The following is an 18,426-nucleotide window of genomic DNA, read 5'->3' as shown; positions in this document are numbered from 1 at the left end:
CGTCTCAAGTTGTACTGCTTGAGATATTAAGCGTGAGATACATTGATATGAGACCGATCAAGTTAGCTTCTGCGAAGGTTCCTCTGTATATTTTCAATAGGTTGGGCTAAGTGTATACCCACTTCTCCTCACATATTATTGTGTTTTATTTTTATATATGGCGTGGCGTGTTTGCCTTGGCTGCACACAATGAGAACGTCTTCATCATCCTCATCAATATTCTTTCTCATTCCTTTGTTTTCATACTCATAATTGCTATTTGTATACGTGCTTTAAAATCAATTTGGAATTCCGTAATTAATACTTATTAAAAAAAACAAAACGTCGTGGTTTTTACTGTTCCAAGTGGGTTTCTGATGTAACTTTCGTTTGACTCTGCTTGGTTTTGACTGTTCTTTCCAGAACCGCACAACAAGTACAACTGTACAAGCGTCAGTCAAATATACAGTTTCTTTCTCCTCACGTACGGAACACGCATAAATAATGTATATGTAGCTAGCTACACATGCCGCCAACAAAATAAAAAGTAAAAAAAAAAAAAAAAATCATACTAAGCAGAACCACCTGGAGGGTATCTGTTACAATCTTTGAATAAGTAGTCACCGATGGTCAAAGAAATGTATATAATAACTTTACAGTAAACAACTACGTACCTACCATTTAGATTTTGGTTCTTTCCTTATACCAAATACCTAACTAATTATAGTGTTATTAAAATCGCATCCAATCATTAGTTGGTTTCTGATGGGTATCTGTTTTGTGTTTTTTTTTTTAAAGATGAATAATTTTTGTCTAAGTTACGTAGAAGATGAATTACTTATAAAGAAAATTTATTTAATTCAATTGTCCAAAATGGTAGGATATCAAAGGCTTATAACTTATCATTTCTAATTCCGAAAATGAAAAATCATTCACTTCTATCTTCATTTTCTATTTTAACATACATTGAATCTATTGAGTTATCCAATCCAATATAGACACCGAACTAGTTATAATTTACTAACTTGTGTAGTTGGAAAAGAAAAATCAGAAAAAAGAAAGTTGGTATTGTCGTATGTATACATGTGTAATATATTTATATTTCTTAATACTTATTTTGGAAAAATACGTACGTGTCTTGTAAAACCTGATCTGATGGCTAAAAACCAAAGAATGAAACTTCGAGGAAGCTACAGAGAAGGCATCATTCCCGGGCTATTTATACTGTACGTGAATGGTCAGTCCACTTCATCTCTCAGTAGATAATATCGAGCTAGTCATCCTGTTACATTGGCAAGCAACTTTGTTCTACAAAATCTTCTCTTTCTTTTTTATTGGGTCGCTAGGTTTTTGTGCTTTGTGCAATTACATCATCGGTCATGGCTTCAAACCAAGACCAGCCATGGCTATTAGAAAATGGCAACCTCAAGGGCTTAGTTAAGGAGAACCGGACCTGGTCGGACCGCACACAACATGTCATCCTCTTCCCTGCGGAAGAAGTCTGACCTCACCCTTGTCTCCAAAATTCCATGCTCTCTCCTCAGACAGTTTTTGGCGAATCTGCAGGAGGTTACATTGGGGACAAAACTCTCCATTTTGTTCCCAGCCATCCCACTGGCCATTTTGGCTCAGTGTTTTGGTTTTGCAAGAGTGAGTACCAACTCCTTGCTAGGTTTTTTTCAATATAACAGTAGAAAAACTATTTTTTTTTAAAATAAATTCTTTAATACCTACCATATGTATACGTATATAAGCTGAAGAAATTTATAATATGATACTGAAATACGACAACGTGGTATAATTACTCAACTAAAAATCAAGCCCAAAGTAAAATGTCTTGTAAAGAAAATTTCTTTAGAAAGGATAATTATATAATAGAAATCCTTTGATCGTAAGCGTTGTGATTATTTCTCTTAAACAGCCTTGGGTGTTTGCGCTGAGCTTAATTGGGCTTATGCCACTAGCAGAACGGGTCAGCTTTCTGACAGAGTAAGTCCAATTTTTTTTCCTCTTCATTATGTATTAGTACTTATAGTTAGTATAATTTCCATTTGAGCGCACACTAAATTTTGGTTTTTCTATTTTTCTCCCCAACATTGCAGGCAAATTTCTTTTTACACCGGTCCAACAGGTAATTCAATTATTTCTTATTTATTCATTTAAATTTTTGTCACATAGGTGACATGATTGATTGATTTATTTCTTATTCATTTGTTTTTTCAGTGGGAGGGCTTCTAAATGCGACATGTGGAAATGCCACGGAGCTAATTATTGCAATCTTTGCCTTAGCTCAACATAAGATAGCAGTTGTGAAGTACTCTCTGCTGGGGTCCATTCTCTCAAACCTTCTCTTAGTCCTCGGCACTTCTCTCTTTTGCGGTGGCATTGCCAACATCAGAAAAGAACAGAAATATGACAGGGTAAGTTCATGGCTCTGGACAAACAAATATCCCTGCCCATTATGAAGTTATCCTTATCCGGGATACCGTTGGTTTCATTTCATGCCCATATAATATGTTGTTTGTTGATTTGGGTGTTGTCCAACCAGAGACAAGCGGATGTGAACTCCCTCATGTTGCTGCTGGCACTTTTGTGTCACTTGCTGCCAATGCTGTTCACGTTTGCTGCAGGAGCCTCTGCTAGTGTGACATCAGACCCTTCCCTCCATTTGTCCAGAGCCAGCTGCATTGTTATGCTCATAGCTTATACTGCATACATTGTCTTCCAGTTGTGGACACACCGTGAATTATTTGAAGCTCAGGAGGTAATTAATGCAAGATTCTTTTATGAACATAAGTGGTTTGATTTGTTGTCTCGCAACATAATAAGTATGACAAGAGAACATTATTCTAAAAAATGGTTCCCGTCTTAATGCAAGACTTGGAAGATAAATTTTTGGGAATTTTATGGCAGCATTGATCTGTGGTGATTGCTAACTTAGCCAATTTAATGTGGTGGTATTGATCAGGAATCGGAGGATGATGGTGTTGTTTCGGATGAAGCACCTGTGATTGGATTCTGGAGTGGGATTGTGTGGCTGATTGGAATGACTGCAGTGATTGCCTTGTTGTCTGAGTATGTTGTGGGAACAATTGAGGTGCATATATAATCTGGCCACCTTGATTGAAACATAACCCCATTTTGTTTATTATGGTACTCATATAAATCACTACTTTTTCATCAGGAAGCATCAGATTCTTGGGGCTTGTCTGTGAGCTTCATCAGCATAATATTGCTACCTATTGTTGGTAATGCAGCAGAACATGCAGGAGCAATCATATTCGCTTTCAAGAACAAGTTGGTGAGTGATTAATTAACGATCACATTAGCTTCGCATTTCTAAACACAAGATCTTTCCATTTAAAAAAATATGTATGTATTTTATGTAGGATATAACGTTGGGTGTTGCCTTGGGATCTGCAACTCAAATTGCCGTGTTTGTGGTAAGAACGACAACTATAGTCTATAAGAACATATATAATTAATGTTGGAAGACCTGCAACTCAAATGCCATTGAAATGAATGAATCTGCAGGTTCCATTGTGCGTGATTATTGCTTGGATAATGGGAATTAACATGGATCTCAATTTCAGTGTCATTGAGACTGGCTCTTTAGCTTTGTCAATTCTTGCTGTAGCCTTCACTTTACAGGTAATTAATTAAGATTGCTAATCTTATCTCATCAAAAACATCATCATCCTTCAGTCTCAATTAAGATTGCTAATCATACCCTTAATCTCACTTTTGCTTGATATTTGCAGGATGGTACTTCCCACTACCTCAAGGGATTGGTTCTTCTGCTGTGCTACATTATTATTGGAGCCTGCTTTTTTGTAACCGAATCTCCCCTTCGTAAGTACTAAACTAAAAACCTTGTTTGCTGGTTCATGTAACAATTTATAAAAAATCTAAAACATAAACTTTTTCGCCCCTAGATCACTCGAACATCGTCAACCCGGGACTTAAATCGTCAAACACAGCAGTTTTTGGAGCTTAATTAAAAATGTAAGTTCGTTTGTGCAGCACTTTTGAATGCATATGTATTTACATTTCTGCTAGCAACTTAATTGAGTCAAGACATGAATTATTACTTTAACTGATTGATTTTGATGCAGGTGTTCGGCCTTTCAAGGGCCACCTCCTGAGTATTATTACAGCAATGCTGTTGTTGGCTGCATGCCTTTGTTATCCATCAATTTTGATTGGTGCCGTAGCCAGTCCGAAAGCGAACATTTTTCATTGATCTGCTTGTCCTGCATGGGATACTTGATGAAAAGAGTTGGGTCTTGTTGAAGCTTGATGAGGACAGGCTACAGAATCAGTCATATGTGTGTATAGCTAGTACTATATATGAATCAGATTTGTTTTTCCATCTGATTTTTGATTTCTTCTTATAAATGCGAGTAGAGCTTGTGGCATGCATGGCATAGAGGCTTGATTTCTTTGCGTTTTTGTTATGGAATAATAAAGAATTAATAATGGAAAATTTGTTGGTTTGATTTTTGCAACTTCCATTCTCACTCTCTCCCCCTCTCATCATCTCTGTCAATCTCATCCTCACGTCCATTCTCACTCTCATTTTCCTCTATACTTTAGCACAAAAAATGAAAATAAAATAGTTATCATACGAGCGAAAATTGACCAGTCTCTCTCAAACTCTCTTGTGAAAAGGACCAACCCATGCAAAAAGTAAAATCAGCATAAAGGAAAATAAAGTGAAACATGGGACCAGTGCTCACCTGTTAGCAGACAGTCAAAGTCAATGGAATTTTTACAAAGGTTTCCATGGGAACCTGGAACCTAAACCCTAGTGGCAAATCAACAAAATGGAAGCATTGTATAGTCTACTTCATGTCAAGAAAACATGCTCAGATTTCCCACAAAAAAACGAAAGAAAGAACATGGTTGGACTTGGGATTAGCCTGGCAACCCGCCATTGGGCCATGCTTCGGGTCAACCCAGAATATTGATGAACTTGGGCTGTAGCTTTCACCCATTTTTCAACTGAGTAAGTGAAGTTGGGCTTCCCTACTGGTTGGGTCACATTTTCAGCTAGATTAACCCATTTGGGTCCTTTTTTTATTATTCGATTTTCAATTCTCTCAAATATTCTTCCATTCCATCCTCTATGTGTATCTCTCTCGGATTATTGTTATGAAAATTCATACTTTTTCATATTTTTTTTTAAATTTAAAATAAAATCACATAATAGGTTCTACTTTTATGGAACACAACTATCCATTATCTTTTTTAATTCTAAAAAGAAAAAAAAAAGAAAAAAAGAAAATCAATTGCCAATGGGCTAGTTTAATTTAAGAAAAAAACTTGGCTCCTTCAGATTGAAGAGGAGCTCCTCGTTACAACTAATGTAGTTTTGACACGTGTTAAATTATTTTAAGTAATTTTTTTTTTTGAAACTTTGTCAATTTTGCTAAAATTTGACAAATGTCAAAAATCCATTGGTTATAAGGAGAAGCTCCTTATCAATTTTAAGAAGTCAAATCATGATTCGATATTAAAGTTAAAAAGCTATAACTACTAGAACTTTCCTTGTCAACCCTAAAATAAAATAAATGGGTAATGACAACTTAGTATCCTGTGGTTATATCCTTAAGACATGTTAATCCATACTTTCTCAATTTTTACAATAACATACCTCTCGTCTTTTAAATTTGTTACAATTTGATTCAGTTGTTAGATTATTTCCACCGGGAGGCCCTAGCTCAGGCAAGAGGCCCCCCAGGTCCGAAATACAACTCTAGCAAGACAAAAGCAGCCAGTGCAAGGCTTGGGCTCCACCAAGGAAGGCCGAAGGCAAGAATAACACGAACTGTTGCTGAGGGTTGTGATGTCAGTGATGACGCCAACAACGAAATTTTAAAAAAAAAAATACTAATTATTATTCCCAATTTAAATTTTGAGTCTCCTAACAATAAATTATTTTAAAAAAAAATAGAAAAAAAAGTATATAAGTTAAAACCAGCGAAACATGGGCCCCATTTAATTAAGAAATAGAAAATGAGTTAAATACCCATTTCTAGACATAAAACTATAAAAATACCCTATACTATTTAATGTATATAAACACACCCAAAATAAACCCAAAAAGCTGTACATTTTTTAATTTAATTATTAAGATGAAATACTTTTATTACCCTTTTAACATAAAATTGGAATTCCTAATAAACACCAGATCAGAACTCACGACATCCAGTCTCTCATCTTCATCTTCAACCCCAATTTTTCAGTTTTTGTTCTTCCACCTTAGTTTTGACGATGAAATCCTAAGCTATGTTCTCAAGTAACTCTCTCTCTCTCTCTCTCTCTCTCTCTCTCTCTCTCAAAAAGAATAAGAATAATGAGGTCATAGGATTCTGATTGTGTAAGGTAACTATTTCTTCTCATTCTAATTAATTCGTCTTTTGGATATAGGAAAACTAGGAGACCCCTTTCCAAGCCTGTAGATCAAAACTTTGCAGCCATCTCAATTCAGGGAACATCAAGCAATAATGCTTTGAAAGATGGAGTTGACGAAGGCTCTGCCTTGAAGCATGTTAGTCCAAATGGCACGACAGAAGCTGAAGTCAGAGGCACTAGCACTAGCAATCCATTAGATGCTGGATCTGTGAAAAATTTGGAGGATTTGCAACATAAGCAAATGGACAATGACTTGGCAGATTCAGGGGATGAAATGGCTCATGGTGCATTGGTGACTTGGCTCAGTATAAAATCCTATTTATATGCGATCTTCGATTTTGAGGTATTTGATTTTTTTAATTTGAATTCATATTCGATTTTATTGTAGTTTGATTTTGGTGATTTCATGTTCGATTAATTAAGTTGTTGGTTAAGTTTTCATAATTTTTGCAGTTTTGGAGTTTAAATTTGAAATGTAGATCCAATTCTTCTTAATATCATATGTTTATTTTTGTTATTGTCGATTTCATAGGTTTGTATTTTTTCTGTTTATGCATTATTGGTTTTTGAGTCAATTATAATTTGCTGTTAGGTAGTAGTGTTATTACCTTATATTGGAACTTTACAGATATGCATTAGAAATAGGATTTCATAGGAAACAAGTAATGTTATTAGCTTATACTGGAATTTTACAGTGGTAGACATGCATTAGAAATAGGATTCTATGTGAAACTAGTAGTGTTATGACCATATACTAGAACTTTACAAGTAGTAAACATGCATTAGAAATAGGATTTCAGAGGAATCTAGCAGTGTTATTACTATATACTGAAACTTTATAAGGAGTAGACATGCATTAGAAATAGGATTTCAGAGGAATCTAACAGTGTTATTACCCTATACTGAAATTTTACAAGGGGTAGACATGCATTAAAAATAGGATTTCAGGAGAATCTAGTAGTGTTATTACCATATACTAGAATTTTACAATGGTAGAAATACATTAGAAATAGGATTTCATAGGAAACAAGTAGTGTTATTACCCTGTAATAGAACTTTATAGTGGTAGACATGCATTCAAAATAGGATTTCATTGGAAACAAGTAATGTTATTACCCTATACTGGAACTTTACGGTGGTAGACATGCATTTAAAATAGGATTTCAGAGGAAACAATCAGTGTTATTACCCTATACTGGAACTTTACAGCCATTAATCAACATGAAAGTAGACTAGCAGTGTTAAGAATGAGTATATGACTAAATATCTCTTTCTTTTTTGAGTTGCTGAAAGCCGACCATTTTATAGTCATATGCAATCAGTTCAATAATGAAAATACAATATAGTTTCAAGATTTTGTCCTATATTGAAATCTAAAATACTGTTATTACCTTATACTGAAACTTTACAGTGGTAGATATGCATTAAAAATAGGATTTCATAGGAAATTAGGAGTGTTATTACCTTAGATTGAAACTTTACAGTGGTCGACATGCATTAGAAATATGATTCCATAGGAAACCAGCAGTGTTATTACCTTATACTGGAACTTTACAGCCATTAATCAACATGACAATAAACTAGCAGTGTTAAGAATCTGTATTTGACTAAATATCTTTTTTTTTTTTTTTTTTTTTATAGTTGCTAAAAACCGACTATTTTATAGTCATATGCAGTTAGTCCAATAGTGAAAATCCAATATAGTTTCAAGATTTTGTCTTGGATTCGAATATAAAATATTGTTATTACTATAAACTAGAACTTTACAACAATTAATCAACATTACAATAAAGGTTTGGTTTTTAAATGTCTTACCTTTGAAGCCTTTTCTTGTTGAAATTGTTCTTGAAATTTTGTCTTTGTTTTGTAGGTGGAGGTTAGTGTGTGGTGTTGGTTTATGAAAGTAGATCGAGCTTGATGGTAGTTATGGAGTTTCAGTTTGCATAAATGATGAAGACGGTGAAATGAAGAGACGTTTTGCAGAGATGGTTTAATGAAGATGAGTGCTTGAAGTTACGGTTTTCGAGACAGTTTTGTGTTGTAATAAAATGTTTGGACTTTTTGTAACAAAAAAAAAATATTTGGGCTTTTTTATAAAATTGGGATAGGCCTGTTTTGGGTTTTTTTTTAGTTTTTTTTTCTTTTCTGTTGGGCATCAGTGACAGTCCTGTAATTTATAATAACTTTAACACTAATTTTTTATATAATAAATGAATTTTGGGTATATTTTTAAAGTGCATTCCATGTGAAGTTTTTTTTATAATTTCAGCTCATCTTTTGAATATATTAGTGACGCTCCCATTAAAAAAAGTGGGGCCCAAGCCCTTTAGAGAAATATGGATGGTGAATCACGCGCACTTCGTACTAAATTAGCAAATGAGATGTACCCGCCTGCCTGAACAAAGTTGCTTCCCGTGTCCTCTGCTCTCTATCTCTCTCTCTGCAACAACACAGCTACCTCCCTCGCTGCCTTATCTCTTCACCTCCGCTCTCAACGTTCAAAATTCCCCCAATCCATGACCAGGGAATCCAAGCCCATTATCTCCTGGAGGAGCATCCCGAGCCTAAACGCCTCTCACTGCGCCCTCACTGCGGCTGCGGAGCTCGAGCCGTTATGGAAGACCACGCAGCTCAGCTTCACTGGTGGTGGTGGTGGGAGTGGCATTCGTTGTAATTTCGCCTGCGTTTCGGTGGTAGAGAGGGTAGAGCGGAGAAATGAATTCGCGCCGACCTCGGCTCAGCTGGTGAAGCATCCGCTGGCCATACTCGCTTGCGTTCCCAAAGACGCCGCGCTCTTCGCCGCCGGAGCCATCGCTGGAGCCGCCGCCAAGACAGTCACGGCTCCGCTCGACCGCATCAAGATTCTTATGCAGGTGCTCATTAACTCCCTCTATATTCTATACCTTTGAATTTTGTCACATTTCTCGCAATTTTATAGCTCGAAATGGTTGCATACGGCGACGTATCTGTAGAACATTGTGCTTCCCTTTATTTTTGGTTAATTACTATGAAAACACAAAGTGAATGTTCAAAATTTACTTTCAGGAAACCGATAAGGCATTTATATTACGAAATTCAGTGTTTTTATTTCCGTTGATAAATCTTGGCTTTCCATTATGCTGGTTGAGAAAATAACACAGAAATGAGAATTTTAGGTAGCTTTCTATTTTTTGACCAGCATTACTCCTGAAATTTTAAAAATTATTTCTGGGCGTTTTCTTTTGCTACAAGAAAGGCAATTGTTTCTGATTCTGGAGAAGAAAAAAAATCCAGTTTTTGTTATTAGGCTTACTGGGTTTATTACACTGTGCTTTTCCAGTCCTTCTATGGTATATTTTTGAGCTCTTTGTCAAGACATATTCATACTTGTTGTCTGGCCAATAGTATTCTGCATTATTGTTTTCCCACTAAATTAAATACTAGCTCAATTGTAAGTTGTAACTGTTCAGTAGTCTAAAGAAAGGTTGATATATTTGCAGACTCATGGGATTCGAGTTGGGCAACAAAGCGCTAAGAAAGTTATCAGTTTTCTCGAGGTATGTAATGGTTCACCCATCCTCTGCTTTGCCCAGTTTTTGACATCATAAATTATATGCATTTGTCTTACAATCATATGGGCTGTGAAACAGAGGTTGTAGCCTTGAACTGTTGACAAAATTTGATTGAAAAATAAATCTATTCAGCTTTATCACTGCTCGTTAGTTTTTCCAATAATGGTTTTATGGCTTACATACATGATAACTTATGGAGATTTACGATCTTTTCACAGAGATGCATAATTTATGGTTTAAAAAAAATTATGTTCAATTTTCTTATAGCATTTGACATCATGCTATATGACCACCTCTTCATGTTTAATGATGATGCATACCCTGCAGGCCATAACAATGATAGGGAAGGAAGAAGGGATTAAAGGGTACTGGAAAGGCAACCTTCCTCAGGTTTTCTGCTGATGAAGTTTCCTATTGTGTTACAGAATATTACTTGCCCCTGCTATAAAGCAGGGCGTTTCTTGTGTTGCATTAATTTTGAAAATTCTTTTAATTGTTTAGGTCATAAGGATTATCCCTTATAGTGCTGTCCAGCTTTTTGCGTATGAAGCTTATAAGGTAATTTTGAAACCCTTTTGAAGAAAATTTTTCTGCAGCATTCCATGTATCCAGAACTAAAGCTCTTTTTTCTTGAATTTGAAGAAACTTTTTAAGGGGGAAAGATGGTGAGCTCTCTCTTGTTGGAAGACTTGCAGCAGGTGCTTGTGCTGGCATGACATCCACTTTTGTGAGTAATGCATTTGTGTTGTGACATTTTTGGTTCATGAGTGTTTTCCTCTTTAGCTTAAAATGGTTTGTCGGGGTAGTGTTCCTAGGAACACGTGAACCCTCATATTTTACTTATGAAGTCTACTTCGTGGATAGTTTTTTATATTTTTGCCCTCTTGTTGTTCATCTAACTTATTTTCATTCTACCTGTTATGTGGAACTATTCAAAGATATACTATTTTCCTCCATGTAGGTAACATACCCGTTGGATGTCCTGAGGTTACGCTTAGCAGTTGAACCAGGGTACCGAACTATGTCTGAGGTATGACCTACCTGATCATGTTATTTATGATAGGATGCCCCTATCTTCGTGAAGATGAATTTTTTAATGATTTTTTTCCAGATTGCCTTAAACATGCTAAGAGAGGAAGGAGTTGCATCCTTCTACTATGGTCTTGGACCTTCTCTTATTGGAATAGCTCCATATATTGCTGTGAACTTTTGCATTTTTGACTTGTGAGTCCACTCCCACCTCTTTCCATGTTACACTAGAGGAGAATACAAATAATGTATCCTATTTTACTCATATTCGTGTTTGGATGATAGGGTGAAGAAGTCTTTACCAGAGGAATTTCAAAAGAAAACTGAAGCATCTCTGTTAACAGGCTTGGTGTCAGCTTCCCTAGCCACACTCACATGCTATCCTTTGGATACTGTGAGAAGACAGATGCAAATGAAGGGCACACCTTACAAGACGGTTTTGGATGCCATTCCAGGTAAAACCGTGGTGTTAATTACTTTTACCATCAGGAATTGACATAAAAGTGACCAGACATTGTGTCAAGCACTAGACATTAAGTCTTAATGTAGAGGAGTCATATAGAATTAGAACGTGAGTTAAGTATAACAATTGTAGGTGTCTTAAACTTTTCTCACTATATGAATAATTGGGAAACATACTTGGGGACCAGAAGCTCAACTCTCCCGCATTCTTGATTTGGTTAAATGTGATATGGGAAAAATGCACTTTAAAGAAAAAAATCTCTTCCTCAGTTATGCTTTACAATGGTGGTTAAAGATAAAAGCTTTGTATTTATGCCAAGTACATGGATTGGAGTATTGATTCTGAGAATGTTGGTGGCTTAGTATCAAGTAGGATTCAAATGTTGCTACATAGTACCTACTGAAGTACTTGTCTACCAGCTTCTGGTGTGTGCATGATATGGTTTAATTTTCTTGAGAATAGGTTTACCTCAATCACCAGAAAGTTTCTCATTATTTTGTTCATAGCTTTTATTTGTGTTTGTAATGAAGTTGCACTTTTGGGTTAATAGTCAAAGTCATTTATTTAAGTTGATGTTGCTTGTGCAGGTATCGTGGCCCGTGATGGACTTATAGGATTGTATAGGGGATTTTTGCCTAATGCTTTGAAAACTCTACCGAACAGCAGGTTCCATGCACACCCCTCCCTGCCTTTGTTTTCTACTATTATATCATGTTAAAATTTATATTATCTGTTCTCAGGCTGAATGATGTCTTTTCTAACCTCAATTTTGGTTGGTGTTCCATGCTTGGGAATTTTATAGGGGCATTTATTTTATGAGTGGTTAAGGTTTCCAGGGACATTTTAAACCTCTGAAACTCAGTTACCTTACGAAATCTCCCTTTTTCAAATGCAGCATTAGGCTTACTACTTACGACATGGTCAAACGTCTAATTGCAACCAGTCAGAAAGAGTTTCAGAGAATTGTGGAGGAAAATCGCAATAAACAACAGCAAAAGGTCGTTGGTTAAACAAAGTAGCATTTAGTGCCACCAGTCCAGCAGACTACACCAGTACTAGACAGACCTTCACCAAATTTTCTTTTTGACATTGTGTTCACTGACGATGGCCGTTATTTGTAGGACTTGCATTGGTCAAATTGCCTTCATATTAGTGAGGACTGAGCTGCCGAGTGAATCCTTGTCCTTTTTGGTAGGTTGTGATGTTGTAGAACAATTACTAGCTTAGGTAGGTTGCCTATTTTTTGAGGAATTCATGTTCTGCCACGCTATGCAGTCGGTTCCAGATTATGTTTTTGCCAAAGCCACCTGTATATGTAGAAACACTTGGAATTTGTTGTCATTCATAGAACCAGGCCTTTTTTATTGTAACGCAATCATATTGGGTAATGGAAGCAGTTCTAATATATAAACTGCAGTAAAATGTGGTCGTGCAAGCTTTGCTTTATTTTTATTTTTTGGCGTCAGTAACGTTAAATTCTACGGACTGGTTGATGGGTTGGGCTGGCATCAATTAAGAAAGCAAAAAACTCCGTTGGGCCTAATTGCGAGGCGAGGGCTTTGTTTAAGGTCCGTTTGAAAGGGCGACGTCGTTTTGAAAGGCGGGTAAGTACGAACAAACTCCGTTTTCCCATGAGTTGCAATGTCCGTACATTTGGGTGGTAGAGGATCGACCAACAGAAGGAAATGAAGATAGACGACCGTTGGCCGTTAAATCCGTTTTGCGGCAGTGGAGTGTGAAAAGAACCTGGAGAAGAAGAAGACTGGCTCTTAACTTCTGTAACCCTAAAACCCTAAACTCCCTTTAACGTCTTCTCGCAATGCCCTGTGGCGCTGTACAACTCTCGCTTCCTACTTGTGCTTTCGAGTCTTCTAGAAAGCCTCTGAATTTCAGACATTGCCACTTCCGAATCGCGTGCTCCTCCTCCTCCTCTGAATCCAACCTTCAAAAGGGAGATGACGATGAAAACCAAGCTGATCATGGCAGGTAACAACAGCTTCTCCTTCTTTACCTCTCTGTTTGGCTCCAGAGAAAAACTATGCCGGAAAAGAAAGAAAAAGTTCGATTCTGAATTTGCTTAATTTGTAACAGAAATCGAGGCCGACCGCACGTGATCTTAGTGGAGAGATATGGAAATGGCACTGCTAAGAGGTCCTTTCTCAATAACATTGCTCTCATGCAACTAAAGGATTGCAACTTTACTTCAAAATTCTAAACCCCAAATGTCTAAGTTGTGAGCTGTTTCTCTTGATGTGTGGTTCCACAAGCAGGTATGTGGTAGATGATGAATTGAAAGTGCAAACTTTTATCGAGGAGGAGCGTAGTTTAGTATCTAATAAATCTGAGAGCTCACATTTCTCCAACTCGACATTATCATGGCTTCCGGATATTGTCAAAGATTTTATCTTTCCTGCAGGTTTCCCAGGTGACTAATATAATCAGTGTTTCCCTCTCCACTGGTTTTTTTCATTCATACGTACATAAATAACATGTGTTGGTTGAACTTAGACTTTTGAATAGTGGATTCAAAGTAAAGATAGTCGGAATCCTTGAAGTTCATATGTAGTAGTGGCTAAGTGTCCAGAGACCAAAATATGATTAGCAGTGCCAGTACGAGATTTCTAACCTTTAATTATTTTCACTTTTCTTGCAGGATCAGTTTCTGATGATTATTTGTCGTACATGTTGTTACAGTTCCCTACCAATGTAACTGCATGGATATGCCATACCTTAGTCACATCAAGTCTTCTAAAGGTAGGTTAGTCAAGGACTCAGGCCATCATTTGCCTTTTGGAAAATGCATTTTTACTTTTTAATCATGCACTATTTGCAGGCTGTCGGTGTTGGCTCTTTCTCAGGCAGCACTGCTGCTGCTTCAGCAGCTGCCATCAGGTGGATATATTTATTTTCTATATGTTTTTTTGTGTGGAATCATATGTGCAAGTTCCATTTATGTTTTCAACTGCTAGAATTTGAATCTAAGACCTCGGCCTAATTCATTCCCCACCTTATCTGAGACTCGTAACCAAGGGACATCATTTGTTTTTTATTATGGACTTGGTTTTGTAAGACAATATTTTTATCTGTAGAGCAACATTTGTATATCAATTCCTTTTGTTGGACTGAACTGTAGGTTATGAGATTGTTTCTGCAGATGGGTTTCAAAAGATGGAATTGGAGCTGTTGGACGCTTATTTATCGGTATGCCAATCATAAAGAGAGCTAAATGGAATACTAGGTTATTTGATGAATTTCAACAGTGACTATGTCTCTTTCTCAGGTGGGCGATTTGGCAATCTTTTTGATGATGATCCAAAGCAGTGGCGCTTATATGCTGACTTTATTGGCAGTGCTGGAAGGTTCATCTAACAAACTCTCTGTTGGATATTGCACAAGTGAATTGAAAAAAAATTATTGGATCATAAAAAGTAATGTTTTTATGCAGCATTTTCGACCTTACTACACCATTGTATCCTGCCTATTTCCTGCCATTGGCATCTCTTGGAAATCTTGCCAAGGTATTGCACTGCTGTGCTATGTAGCCTACAGCTGATTGATTATATGACCACAACTGCAGCATTAGCTTCTTTTATGAAAAATAAGTTTGGTTTCTGAATTGTTCCTTCTAGCGATTTTCTTGCATATCTGCACCATAGCTGATATAGCTGTTGATTGAGTATTCCATTTCCTTATTTACATGATGTGATGTGGGCATCTAAACAGGCTGTTGCCAGAGGGCTAAAAGATCCTTCAAACCGTGTGATTCAAAATCATTTTGCAGTTGAGGGAAATCTGGGGGAGATAGCAGCAAAGGTCGGGTTTAAGAGTAACTTCTGCAATCAAACTTAACAAAATTTTGTTGATAACATATTTTGTGTTTTATCCCTTCATGTATCACATATATAAGAATGCTCTTCTCATAATTAATTGGTCAAATGTTTCAGGAGGAAGTTTGGGAAGTGGCTGCTCAGCTGCTTGGCCTGGGTTTGGGCATACTGTTCCTAGTATATTATTTTGTTTCTTAAGATGGTCTTACTTTATTCTCTAAAGAGTACTGTGACTTCCCAGTCGCTAACTTCTTCGTTTGTTGTATTTAAATGATTTAGAATCGTGAATGCAGGATACACCAGGCCTTGTAAGAGCATACCCAGTATTGGCAACAACATGGATGGTCATGCGGCTTCTGCACCTTTGGTTACGCTATCAATCACTTTCAGTTCTCCAATTTAACTCTGTAAGTCTCTCTCTCTCTCACACACACACACAAACAAGGAATAAGATTTTCTTGGTAGGGGGGTAAATGGGATTGAATTTGGATATTCTACATTTTAATTGTTTTATGCCCATGCATGGACTGGATCATGAGGGGAAAAGCAATCAGGATAAAGTGGAAAATGTGATTTAAGGTTTAGTTCATTTATGATCTGTTCTTTCTGTTTTCCTTTCCTTGCAGTTAAATCTTAAGCGTGCTCGTATTCTGGTAAAATCTCATGTATTACACTCTATTGTACCTGGTAAGAACCTTTCTGCTCCCTTGCTTATAAAGCTGTTCTATCATCATAAACAATGACCATTCTTTCTGGTTGTTTAATTTAGGTTCTGTTGATTGCAATAGGGAAGAAAACATATTATTGTGGCCAAGATTCATGACACCACGAATTACATTTGGTGTTCCCTTGGAGGAGATGATTTTTGGAGAGAGAACTGCTCCCATGGTAATCCATCCTTTCTTTCGTTGCACAAAGGAGTGAAAGCATCTAAAGTATATCCTTATAAACATCAAATCTGGGCATGCGGGTTTGTCAGTAGTTTGTTAGAGAGTCCTTCATTGTTTTCCTTTTCTTTTATCTTTTAATAACAGTTGAAGGCACTTCTGGAGTTATACACAAAGGAGAAATATATTCTTGTAGTGAACCAACAAATAAGCACCTTTGAGGTCTTTGTTTCATTCAAGGTATGCATTTAAATTGCTGGTAAGGATTTATAGGAGATTATTGTCCTCAAGGTTTAATCAACCTTGATGATAACAATAATGATGCAGGTTGGAGCTACGAGTATCTCAGTTTTACGAAGTGTTTGGCAGGCTTATTGGCTATATGAGAACTGGAATAGGTTAGGTAATGCATTTGACCAGCTTACAAAAAGCCTGCTGGAGATGGAAGATAGATTTGAAGACTTCATCCAGCAGTTAAATGGAAGTGGATGGGATACAAGTCAAATTAATTTGAAAGTCCCCAGGGAAATCTCCCTTGATGAATTGAGCCCCATTTGAGTTTTCAAATATGGGTTTTGTAATTTATTTGTTGTTAGTATGAATACGACGGGGAAATGTTGATCTGCAAAGTGCAGCCATGCTGGTTTACAGAAGACAGAACCAAACACAAAGATGACATATGGATTCATTTAGGGGGTCTGGTTCTTCCGTGAGGCAAATTTTACCTAGAGAAAAAAGCTGAGCCGTCAAGTTCATATTTTGACTGGAATCTGTTGGCCGCCATAATTGGCATTGCATGGTGGAGGAGGAGGGTTGAGTCTAGATTTCTAGTTGAGTTTCAGATGCAGCGAAAGTTGTGCGTATATAGAATCATAGATTAGTAATGTTTTGTCTTCTTTAAAGCTTTTGGAAAATATAAAATTGCCCATTTTCATAAGCCTAACATAGCAGCCAATAGCCAGTGATTGATTGCTTTCATGTCAATGGCTTTTCTTCCTTGTATTGCTACGGAAAAAAAAAACTGTTTACTGCTCAACTCGGCCGGGAATCTAAAAAGCAAAGAAATTACATCTGATTCAAGTTAAAGTCTGCACTACTGATAATAATTTGCACTTTACTGCATACACCAACTCTTTAGCCATCTAACTACCGCTAGCCTCTGTTCGTTTTCCAAAAAACCGCTTGCTAACAGACGAGCCAGAACCTCCATTGTTGCCAAACTTTTCCATTATTGTCTCCCTGTGCATGAGATGAGAGAACAATGAGAGAGAGAGAGAGAGAGAGAGAGAGAGAGAGGGACGAGAGGAATACTTACTTCACATACAAGGCAGAAGCCAAAGTCAAAGCAGTGTCCCGAAAAATTGTCAAAACCATCCGTCCCTTGCCGCACCAGCTGTTGACGCTGCTCATTGTAGAGAGAGAGAGAGAGAGAGAGAGAGAGAGAGAGATGGGTATAGTGTATGAGAGTGTGGGAAAAGGATGGGGATGGGTTGTGATATAAATAGTGGCTTGTTCGCTTTCTCCCCAAGCTTAATTTGGAGTACAGTCCGGTCTACTGTTGTTTGTTGAACACGAAAATTCCAAAGCTATAGTGTGGGCAACAAGAAGCAGCGATTTCTTTTTTTTTTTCTTTTTATCTATGATTTTATTTTATTTTTAAATTTGCAAAGGGGAACAACATAGAGTTTCATATCATTAGGGTTTACGTTTTTGCAAAATCAAAACCCAATACAAGAAGGCTTTTAATCATGGATAGGATAGAAACCTAATTAATTTAGCTTGAGCTACAAGAAATGAGAAAGCCAACAAAATCAAACACATACAAGATATTTTAGGAGCTCCAATTGATCTGAATCTTGGCCATAAGCGTCTTGCACGCCAAGGTTTCACTTGTATTAATTCAAAAGTTGCTGCCTTATTTCCCACAACACAATCTAGCTCTGGGTTTAACAAACAGCAAGAAATTATTATTTGCTTTATGGTTTTTAATTACTATGAAAAAAAAAAAGTGTTGGGCCTCGTAATTAATAGATCCCAATGTTGTTGGTAATAGCTAGGGTTCATGAATCCATAGTCCATACACCACTTGCTTTGTATACAACTCATTTAATTTGAAATTTGTGGTTTGATGTTCAATTTAAAAAGGAGCTTTCCCTTGCTTGCAGCTAAGTTAATTTGATGATCCCACAAGCAAAGGGTAGCTTCTCACTCTACGATTGCTCTCTTTGAATGTTAATCTCTGGAAAATAGGTTGGCAGCTTGTCATTATCATC

General features: G+C 36.8%; 3 protein-coding genes and 1 long non-coding RNA gene across 5 annotated transcripts; 3 read left to right on the top strand and 1 right to left on the bottom strand.

The window, feature by feature from the left end:
• The first annotated feature begins 1,232 nt into the window (after window positions 1-1,232).
• LOC103341993 (vacuolar cation/proton exchanger 3) lies at window positions 1,233-4,487 on the top strand. Its single transcript, XM_008245551.3, is given in 13 exon segments — window positions 1,233-1,424; window positions 1,426-1,629; window positions 1,901-1,968; window positions 2,082-2,110; window positions 2,203-2,399; window positions 2,528-2,743; window positions 2,948-3,076; window positions 3,164-3,280; window positions 3,369-3,422; window positions 3,514-3,630; window positions 3,741-3,831; window positions 3,915-3,984; window positions 4,095-4,487. Coding segments are annotated over 12 exon segments (1,350 nt in total). The 5' UTR covers window positions 1,233-1,358; the 3' UTR covers window positions 3,977-3,984; window positions 4,095-4,487.
• Window positions 4,488-8,764: 4,277 nt separating this feature from the next.
• TAAC (thylakoid ATP/ADP carrier) lies at window positions 8,765-12,874 on the top strand. The gene is made up of 10 exons (XM_089052850.1): window positions 8,765-9,269; window positions 9,876-9,932; window positions 10,275-10,337; window positions 10,449-10,508; window positions 10,594-10,674; window positions 10,909-10,977; window positions 11,059-11,171; window positions 11,262-11,431; window positions 12,027-12,105; window positions 12,335-12,874. Exons 1-10 carry the CDS (start codon window positions 8,913-8,915, stop codon window positions 12,447-12,449), a joined length of 1,164 nt encoding a protein of 387 aa, XP_088908976.1. The 5' UTR covers window positions 8,765-8,912; the 3' UTR covers window positions 12,450-12,874.
• A 139-nt stretch (window positions 12,875-13,013) lies between these two features.
• Window positions 13,014-17,186, top strand: RUS5 (root UVB sensitive protein (Protein of unknown function, DUF647)). Of its 2 annotated transcripts, XM_008245575.3 has the most exons (15): window positions 13,014-13,425; window positions 13,531-13,590; window positions 13,710-13,864; window positions 14,093-14,193; window positions 14,273-14,331; window positions 14,594-14,640; window positions 14,720-14,798; window positions 14,885-14,957; window positions 15,163-15,252; window positions 15,384-15,443; window positions 15,560-15,673; window positions 15,893-15,953; window positions 16,036-16,154; window positions 16,301-16,393; window positions 16,481-17,186. In XM_008245575.3, exons 1-15 carry the CDS (start codon window positions 13,259-13,261, stop codon window positions 16,709-16,711), a joined length of 1,509 nt encoding a protein of 502 aa, XP_008243797.2. In that variant the 5' UTR covers window positions 13,014-13,258; the 3' UTR covers window positions 16,712-17,186. The 2 variants fall into 2 exon arrangements, with proteins under 2 accessions (XP_008243797.2, XP_088908970.1); XM_089052844.1 differs by lacking the exon at window positions 16,301-16,393.
• On the bottom strand, window positions 17,127-17,980 carry LOC107880971 (uncharacterized). Its single transcript, XR_001677681.2, has 2 exons — window positions 17,469-17,980; window positions 17,127-17,392 (listed from the first exon to the last, which is right to left on the bottom strand). It is a non-coding gene; the product is annotated as an uncharacterized LOC107880971 (long non-coding RNA).
• Between the last annotated feature and the right edge of the window lie 446 nt (window positions 17,981-18,426).

Source organism: Prunus mume, linkage group LG1 (assembly GCF_029339155.1).
Source record: "Prunus mume cultivar Tortuosa linkage group LG1, ASM2933915v1, whole genome shotgun sequence".
Lineage (NCBI taxonomy): Eukaryota > Viridiplantae > Streptophyta > Magnoliopsida > Rosales > Rosaceae > Prunus > Prunus mume.
The sequence above is the reverse complement of the archived record's forward strand: the minus strand, read 5'-3'. Positions and strand labels throughout refer to the sequence as shown.

Coding starts and splice junctions, on each gene's coding strand:
- TAAC (XM_089052850.1), top strand. CDS start 8,913: ATGACCAGGGAATCCAAGCCCATTATCTCCTGGAGGAGCATCCCGAGC. Junction 9,933..10,274: donor AAGTTATCAGTTTTCTCGAG/GTATGTAATGGT, acceptor CATACCCTGCAG/GCCATAACAATGATAGGGAA. Junction 10,338..10,448: donor GGAAAGGCAACCTTCCTCAG/GTTTTCTGCTGA, acceptor TTAATTGTTTAG/GTCATAAGGATTATCCCTTA.
- RUS5 (XM_008245575.3), top strand. CDS start 13,259: ATGCCCTGTGGCGCTGTACAACTCTCGCTTCCTACTTGTGCTTTCGAG. Junction 14,799..14,884: donor TTTATTGGCAGTGCTGGAAG/GTTCATCTAACA, acceptor GTTTTTATGCAG/CATTTTCGACCTTACTACAC. Junction 14,958..15,162: donor CTCTTGGAAATCTTGCCAAG/GTATTGCACTGC, acceptor GCATCTAAACAG/GCTGTTGCCAGAGGGCTAAA.